The 9,893-nt window shown below is 39.5% G+C and overlaps 1 protein-coding gene across 3 annotated transcripts in view; it reads left to right on the forward strand.

Annotated features, from left to right (window-relative positions):
* Window positions 1–9,893, forward strand: part of LOC122815133 (gastrula zinc finger protein XlCGF26.1-like) — a 94,228-nt gene that overhangs the window by 2,121 nt on the left and 82,214 nt on the right. For all 3 annotated transcript variants that reach the window (XM_044087385.1, XM_044087386.1, XM_044087387.1), the window contains exon 2: window positions 5,871–5,997. In XM_044087385.1, coding sequence (XP_043943320.1) covers window positions 5,871–5,997 — 127 coding nt within the window. The remainder of the gene's footprint in view (window positions 1–5,870; window positions 5,998–9,893) is intronic.

Raw genomic sequence — 9,893 nt, forward strand, 5'->3', positions numbered from 1 at the left:
GTACCTTTGACAGTGAATGCCTGCTTAACTCCAAAATTAAGGACACCTCAACTAGATTAAAAAACACTGTGGAAATAAAACTCAAATGCCTGGAATATCAAAGTGGTAAAATCTACAGACGTAAGCATTTTTACAGGGGTATAAGCCCACCACAAACCGTACCAAGTCCATAGTCACACAAACACAAAGGAAGTAGAAAACTGTCAAACAACAGAATTACTGCTGTCACTCACTTAGAAATGACACTTGAGGTGATTTCCTATAGAAAATGGAGATTGGCATTCTGATGCTCGACTGTTGTGATTCTGTCACATTATGCTAAAATAATTTGATGTCGGCCACCTATAGATATGCTGACTCTGCCCCACACAATGTATATCCCATGTAGGGTATGAAGATTTCTTAAATTAACAGCAGAATTTAAAATCAATGAAAATAAAGTCATTATCAGGGATTTTATCTGGTCAACATTGATTTGATAAACTATTCAAGTTAAAAAATATGTCCGGATATTAATCAAAATGATTTGGATTGGATAGTATGAAGTCCAGGTAGGGATGGCAGTATTCTAAATATTGACAATCTGAGGATCTTTCTGATCCCCACCCTTGTATATACCCTCTGAAATTAATACATATTTTACAATCATTTTTACTCTGAGTAAAGTCCGAGCTAATAATAAATACATTCTTTTTCTTACATTCTACCAGTGGAACCCTAATGCTGTAAATGACATACTTATGAAAACAGACTAGGATACTGTTCTCTGTGTTCCAGTTAGTTCCAGTTAAGTTGCTCATGGTTCTATTAGTGACTTCTATAATGTTATTAAGTCCTGCATCCATGGACTTATGCCAGCACTAAAATGTACAGGCAAATTTCCTGTGGGGGAACAGAGCAGTAGCTGTGTCAGTTGGTGCTCTAGGCAGTCCCTATCTGGCTACAAAAACAGTACCCTAGACTGTAGCGAGAGCAGTATGGCTTCCATGCTACAGTTCCTAATGGGCACACCTACATCGAAAGATAATTTAAGAAGCCACAATTTTGCCATCATGGCTGCTTAAAAGACCTGTAACACTACTCACACGCAGCAAGCTGTCCAAGCACCGCTGAAATATGAGGACCGATTGGTACCTCTTCTACAGTGCCAATTGTAGCCCCTAATAGTTTGCACTCACATCAGTGCCCCTTTGCTCTATCTTAGCTACGGCTCTGCAATGGAACCCTAAATTAATAGTATATGCAGTGTAAAAAGTGGTACCACTTGGCTCTCAGGCACAAACATCACCTGCATTGAGAAGTCAATTTCTCTGAAGAGCAGGGCTCTAGCCCTCCCTTTATACACCATTTTAACAGAATAATTACTCATTAACAACCATTCCTAAGGGGTGTGTCTTTAGTTAATGAAAAATATACCTGTCTTTCTTAAAGACACAATACTGTTTACACTATTTATAGCAATATTCTATTTATTGCAGATATTATTTACATTATTTCATTTGTATTGCAACATTTTGATACTTTGTAGGGCAAGAACCACCAAACAATGTTACAGTCTGTAAAGAAAACCTTACTGCCATAGATGTTTGCTCAACATCTTAGACTTGGTATAACTATTTGCAGGCTGTGTTTTAGTGTACCTTTCAACAACATACCTGTCTTTAGTTTTATATGTCAGAGATCCTGCAGTCTTTTTCCGGTACTTTTCCGTTATCGGGGAAACACATTTGTAATACAGCAGGTAATGGTTGAAATATTCGCACAGGTGCTGGAGTACCTTGAAAGCTAGTGTGAAAAGCAACTCTCTTAACAAACTGTACAGATTATCTAACAATGCTCAGAATTTTACCTCATGTTTGCCTTGTTACTCATGTTGTGATTTCTGTGGCGGATGCTTCTCAGAATCCTTGCAGAGATGTTAGCCATGAAGCACTTCCCTTTCTGATTCCTGAAACAGCTGCTGTGTGTGAAGCATTTCTTTTTTCTTAAAGCGGCAGCTCCTGCTTTGAAAGGGGTGGTGGGAGGTTGGCATAATGGTTAAGGTGTTTACCTTACATACACAAGGTGCAGGGTTCGATTCTCAAATGGGTTAATTGGCTAGGCTTAAAATGTCCCACAAGGGCAGTTAGACTAGTACTAACCTATGAAGGTTCATAGGTTGGTACTAGGCTATTTGCCCTAGGGCCTATACAAGCCTAGCAATAACAATTCCCTGGATATTTCTTCCCACAATATTTACTTCTCTGGACCCTTATCTAGCAGGGTGACTGACTTGATCCCCAGGATGAATTTCCTATCTTCCATCCAATCATTAAGGTTCCTTTTGAAGAGGGCCAAGGAGGCGCTCTGCTTGACATGTATGGGCAGTCTATTCCAGAGTATGGGGAGACTCTGGGTCAGGAACCTAGCCCTCCAGCATGTTTTGTTCATTGTGATCACAAGGTTTAGATCCCTGGAGCGTGTGGCTCTGAAGGATTGGGATTTCTTTAAGTGGAGCATGTCCAACAGCTCAGGGTTTGACATGGCCTTGTATGTTAAGCAGAGATCACCTCTGAGTAGACGATATGCCACAGAGTACAGCTGGAGTTTTTTTAGACGGTCAGCATATGGCATCTGCTTTAGGCCTGTGATTCTTTTAGTGAGGTATTTCTGTGGCCTTTCCAGCTGTTGCAGATGTCTTGTGAGGTACATACCAAACGGGGCATTATACTCTATAATGGGTCTAATGAAGGATGAGTACAGTGGGACAATGACCTCCTTTTTTCTGGATGAAAAGCCCTTAGTGATGAGGTGTGCCACATAGAAAGATTTCCTGACAGTTTTGGCGATGTGGTTATCGAAAGTGAGACCACTGTCCACCTGTGTCCCCAAGTCTCTCATCACACTTTCGATGTTTAGTGTACTGCCACCTATGTGGTAATTCATGGGTACATGTTTTTTCCAAAGGGGATAACTATACATTTCTTGGCATTAAGCTTGAGCTCATGGCTCTGGCACCAGGCATCTGTTTCTGTAAGACCCTTTTGTAGAATATCCACATCATTTGGGGATTTAATAATGGCTCCCAGTTTGCAGTCATCTGCAAACTTTGTTAGCCAGAGTCCCTTAGTGTTGGCCTGTACTTCAGAGAAGTAGATGCCAAACAAGAGCAGTCCCAGGACTGAACCCTGAAGTACTCCACTTGTCACTTGTCTGGAGCTGGATTTGGAGTCGGCTACTTTTACAATCTGGGTTCTGTCAGTAAGCCAGTTGGCAACCCATCGAGTGACATAGGGATTTATGCCTAGCTTAGTAAGTTTATCTATGATTCCAGAGTTGGTGATGGTGTCGAAGGCCTTGGCGAGGTCCAGATAGGTTGTGTGGACAGCCTTACCCTCATCCACAGCTCTGGAGACTGATTCGAAGAAGTCAGTCAGGTTCAGGAGACAAGATCAGCCCTTCACAAACCCAAATTGGGTGGGGTCCAGTGTTTGAAGGTTGTCAATGCCTTTGTTTATAAGTTCTGTGATAATGCATTCCATGCCCTTGCAGATCAGGCTCGTCAGACTGATGGGACGGTAGTTCCCGTGATCCAAGGTGGATCCCCCCTTGTGGAGTGGGATAACTGTAGCTGTGTGCCACTCAGTGGGCATGAAGCCTGAGGTGAGGCTATGATTAAACATGACACTTAGGTGAGGTGCCAGTTCATTTTGTAGTTCATGTAGTACACAGCCTGGGATGTCATCTGGTCACATGGATGCTGTATTCTTTGCTTTGGAGAGTGCGGTTTCTTCCTGTGTGGCCGTAATTACTGGAATTTGGCAATCTTTTTGTATTGAGATGGGCCCTTTAGGGAGTGAGAGGGGGTGAAGTTGGCACTAAATCGATCTGCCAGGATATTGGCAATATCCTTGGGATCAGTATATTTAATGCCATTCAGTTGAAGTTCAGAGCAGATCTGAGCTTTGCCATTTAGATTCTTGACATAACTATAGAATGCCTTGTAGTTGTCTTTGGAATCTTTGGCAATTTTATTTTCATAACTAGCTTTTGAGGATTTTATGAGGGATCTCAGCTTCTTACTGAGGCTGGTGAGGGAGTTATTTTGCATCCTGGGATTTTCCTCTTTTCTGCAACATTTCCTTCCTTCTGTTGTATAGTTTGTTTATAGCAGGGCACCACCAGATTGGCTTCCTTTTTTTGGAGGAGAGCATCTTGGTTCTATTTGGGATGGCACAATTCATGCACGAATGGATGTGCTCATACAGTGCCTTAGTGTAGGATTCTGCAGTCAAACATTCAGATCCCGTCTGCATGGGTGTCATGAAGTTTGTCACTTCTGACTTCAGTAGCATTAAGTTGGCTTTGGAGAAGTTTTTTAAAGAGGTTTCCTTACTGGGGGGTGGGGGTGGAATGTGGATGTCAAGGGTTGTTTGCTTATAGTCAGACCTGACCAATGAGGGGGTGACCACTGGTGTGGAGCATCTATCTCCCATGTTGGTAATGACCAGGTCTAGGATATTGGAGCCCCTGGTGGGACAAAGGATTAGTTGATCCAGGACATTGGAATTTATGAATTCCAAGAACCGTTGGGAAAAGGAGTTGGTACCCGAGTATTTTTCCCAGTTAATGGCAGGGTAGTTGAAATCACCAATTATGGGCAATGTTTGCCATAAAACCACGCCATTGTGAATAAAATGACTAAAACCATACGAGAAAATTCAGGACATTTGCCGAAGATCTGTACAGTGCAGAAAGATTGCATCTGCAGCCTGTTCAACAGCATTTGTGTTCAGAGTGCAATGGCAGGGCTAGAGCCGATGTTTGCAACCTCCCATCTGCAAAATGTGTCATGAAAGGAATATGAAATGCCCCCTCCACCTAATGTAGAATAAATGGCTGGAATGTAGGAAAACTACTCGGACATATGAGAATACCTGTTTATAGTACACACTTCTCATTACAAATGTTGCCCCGATAACGGAAAAGTACCCTTTTTCCTAGTAATAGATTTTTGTCACTTGATATTATTAGTTTAATCATTTTATTTTTTGTTAATAACATATTTTATTTGCACTGTACATGACCAACTACAGTAATTTATGTTTATATTTAACCAAGCTTTTCTCCCTGGTCTCCACTGTATGCGGGCGCTGCTTGGGAGGGGGGCATATCCCAATTCCAAACTTTTTATTTGTCAAACTGACAGATGAAATTGGTTGAGATTTGATTCTTGTAATTGTGACATCAAATGGTATCACTGATCCCATCCCATCCAAGATCACATATTTGACTTATAGATTACATATTTGACTTATAGATCACATATTTGACTTATAGATCACATATTTGACTTATAGATCACGTATTTGACTTATAGATCACATATTTGACTTATAGATTACATATTTGACTTATAGATCACATATTTGACTTATAGATCACGTATTTGACTTATAGATCACATATTTGACTTATAGATCACATATTTGACTTATAGATCACATATTTGACTTATAGATTACATATTTGACTTATAGATCACATATTTGACTTATAGATCACATATTTGACTTATAGATCACATATTTGACTTATAGATCACGTATTTGACTTATAGATCAAATATTTGACTTATAGATTACATATTTGACTTATAGATCACATATTTGACTTATAGATCAGATATTTGACTTATAGATTACATATTTGACTTATAGATCACATATTTGACTTATGTTGAATGACTGCTGGAATGAGTTCCAACATCTCATGACTGTGAAAAGCAGATACTCAAAATGACAGAATGTCTTCACTTCTTTTTATTTTGTTTTTGAAGTTTATTTTTGTCTTCTCAGTCACATAAAATCAGAAATGTCATGTTCTTTCAGGTACCAGAAACCTTTGAAGATGTTGCTGTTGACTTTTCAGCAGAAGAATGGAAGATGCTGACCAATCAGGAGAAAGAGTTACACAGAGAGGTGATGGTGCAGAACTACAAACACATGGTGTCAGTAGGTAAGGGGCATTTTTTTTGCAGTGATGTCCTTTAAGGTTTGGTCATCATCAACTTACCATAGATTTCTAAGGCACATTTGAATGCTAGGCATGAAAGAATAGTTGACTTGTTCCTTTGCTGTGAGTCAGAATTGTAGTTCCAAGTCACAGTTTGTTGTTAAGGTGTGAAGCTGGTCATCTGTGACTCTTAACACACACACACACACACACACACACACACACACACACTATATATATATATATATATATATAATGTGTATGTGTGTGTAAAAAAGATGAGCTAATGTCAATGCATGCATTTTATTTTTTTTTACTGAACATTTAGCGACTACAAGTGACCTGCTTAAGTACTTGAGTTTTGTTTGTTAAAGTCACAAAAGTCTGAGATGAGTTGGCTTCATTGTGTAGAGGAATAAATCGATGACTGCGTTACACATAACCTGGGTTTGATGAGCAGCCTGGTGGCTGAAAGAGCACAGCAGGTTAATGTGGAGGGTGGGGGGTGGGAGGTCTGCATATCGGGGGGTACAACAAGTCTTAGATTGCATTTTGACTAATAAACCATATCACCCATACAACAAAGTCGTATAATCTCTTAACTTGAACACAGCACAGAACTTAAATAAGTAATTTTTTGCAGGTGAGCAATCCCTTTGTACTTATATGTACCTACAATATGTTTGCACAACACTGGGGAAAGGAGAAAGTCCCCAAAGCAAAGAACACTTACTTGTTTCATCTAGTAAAGTGAACATATGAAGAGAAGCCTCTGACTGCATTCCTCTTTGGATGGGGGTGGCGTGGTTAATTCATGGAAACACAACCTCATCAGTGGGTCTCTTCTGGAGACCACAAACTTGCTGAGAAGTGACAGCTTTCAAGGAAAACAGGGCTATCGGTCAGATTATGCCACATGGCTGAGAAATCTATATGCATTCACTTTACTGATTGCATACTTATCCGTTTGGTGCTTACAGAGCTATATGCATGGAGAAGCTGACAGGACTTATAGTGTAATCCCCTTCTACAATGATTGAGTTGATAATGGACACACCAAGGTTGAGCTCTTGTCCTATGGCAATACCCTGATAGCAGTACACAGGTTGCTACAAACTGTAGCATAAAAAGTTTTAGATGTAGCTATTGCACTCCTTATTCAGACTGCCTGTATGATGTCACTGATGATGTTTTGACTGCCTGCATGATGTCACTGATGATGTTCAGACTATCTTTTTTAATTTCTACAAGTCTTTTGGGTTTCTAGTATCATGATGGGAATGGAACCCATTCCTTAGCTAAAGTATGATGACAGTGTTTGATATCAGCCAGCAGTGCTCTTCGCAGCACCCACAATGTGCCCAGTAATGACTCCTTCTGCAATTCATACAGTTACATGTATCGGTAACATCTGTAAGTACAATTGTAAATTCTTTCTTTGTAAGACCCATTGCTCCTACTACTATCGGACCTGTCTGGGTAGCCTTCTTCCACATTGCCCTCATTTCTGCTTGCAGATTCTGGTGTTTTATGACTTTTTGTCTATGTGTATGCAAGACATTGTAGACACTGTAGTCATTGTGTCGCAGTTTCAATGATCAATGCTACTTTTGTCTTCTTTTCATGGACTACTATATCTGGTTTTCTCTTATCTATCTTTTGAACTGTTGGTAATGGGTGATCCCATGTGATGTAGACTTTATCATTTTCTGTAATGCTTTGTGGCTCATGTTTCCATTGTTTTTCAGCTACTTCAATATTATAATGTTTGCACAATCCCCAGTGCAACAGTTTTGCCACATTATTATGCCATTCAGTATACAATCCTTCTCCCATTAATATATCACAACCAGCAGCACGATGTGCGACTGTTTCCAGTTCAGTTTTACAAAACCTACATTTGTCTGTTTCTCCCACATGTTCAATGGACTTTGTAAACTAACGTGTACATAGTCCACTGTCTTGGGCCGCCAATATTAACCTTTCATCTTTTGGTTTAAATTTATCTTTCATTAACCCTTCCTGAGTTCAGTCCTGATCAACATGCCTTCTCATCTGATCCTTCACCTTATATTCTTTCTTTTGTTTTTTGGCACATTCAGTAACTGCCTGATTTTTATCTACTTCTGGTTTAATTTCCATTCCCGCTTGATGCCGATGTGCTTCTGCTAAACTAAGCAGGGAAGTCATCTTAGACTTATTCTCCTCATGTTTCAAGACTTTCAACTACATTTGGGTCTCATGATGTCAGCAGATATCTGTACAGTCTCACAATTGTAGATCTATACATGTAATCAATTTCAAGGAGGCCCATACCTCCTTCAGAACGGGGAATATACAGCATTGGTATGCACTGATTTTATAAATAATTTGATGAGCATGAAGCATCCTTCTTGTTTTCCTTTCAAGCTGATCCAACACATTTTGGGGCCAGTCAGTCACTCCAAAACTATAAGTTAAGACAGGAAAAGCAAATTGGGTTATAGCTTGGACTTTGTTCCTAGATGTCAGTGCTGTTTTCAGTATTAATTTTAGTCTTCTAAAATATTCCTAAGTTTTATTCACGTGTTCATGTTTCACTGTTGATCCTACATCACTTCCCAAATATTTATACACTTCTTGCTCAAGTTCTTTTATATCACATTCTTGTCCCAAACTGATGTTTTCCTGGTGCTGCAGTTTTCCTGCCTTAAAGTTTGTTTTGCACAGTTATCAAGACCAAATGACATTTTCACATCATCTGAAAAAGTTTTGACTACTTGCAGTTGTGCTTTCAGTTCCTCATATGATGAGCTATACAGTTTTAAATCATCTGCAAAAAGAAGATGAGAAGTCTTTGCACCTTGTTGTTTTCTGGGAGCCAGATTGCAGCCATGACCTAATCTGTTAAGTAGACAGGTTAATGGGTTAAGGGCAAGACAAAAGAACAGTGGTGGCAAAGAGGCACCCTGGAATACCCCCCTTTGAATATTTTATCCCTGGAATAGTAATTTGTCATTTATCATGGCTTAACTGCAAAGTGGTTGCCACTGTTTCATGGTCACTGTAATGTAATTGATCAGTGTATGGTGCATCTTGTACATTTTAAGCACTCTTTTATCCTTAAATGTGGGATACTGTCAGATGCTAATTTATTTATTTATTTATTTATTTTACATTTGTTGACCGGGATAGTCCGACTGGATAAATGTCCATTTTCAGTGGAGTCCCGGGGAGAAAAGCTCCAACAGGGTTAAACAGTAATATATTGTTACAAAAGACATAAAGACATATTACATTGTATTAAGAGTAAGAAGACATATTACAATAGAAGGTACAATTGATTACATTACATTGCATTCTGGTTAATTCACACTTAGCTGAATAATACAAAAAATTGCGTACTTGTAAGAATTGCTCATGGGAAAGTTAGTCAGGGTTTGTACATGGACAGAGCCAATGTGATTTGTAGTGGATTTTTAGTTCTTTTTTGAATAGAGCTAGTGATGGTAAGGACATTAGCTTATTTGGAAGAGAATTCCATACTTTGCCAATAATATTGGAGTACAGTGAATCGCCGCCCAGGTTATGGGACTTGCAAGTTTGTATTAAGAGTTTGTTAGATGAGCGAAGAGAACTTAGGTTGGAGTAAAGGGTTAGGATGTTCTTTAGTGCTGGGGTGTTATCTGGATCTTTCAGGATTTTAAAGGCTTCTGTGAGTTGGTATTCCAGTAGAAGATTAGGGAATTCTGGCCAGTCAAGTTTTTTCAGGTTAATGCAGTGGTGTGTTCTATAGGGTAGGGCAGTGATGAATCTAGCAATGTTGTTATAAGAAGTGGACAGACGATTGAGGTCAGACTTATTGAGGTTCGTAAGGATTGGGGAGGCGTATAGTAGGGTGGATAAGATACATAGTAGTC

The sequence above is a fragment of the Protopterus annectens genome, chromosome 11.part0 (assembly GCF_019279795.1).
Source record: "Protopterus annectens isolate FY-2018-M chromosome 11.part0, PAN1.0, whole genome shotgun sequence".
Lineage (NCBI taxonomy): Eukaryota > Metazoa > Chordata > Ceratodontiformes > Protopteridae > Protopterus > Protopterus annectens.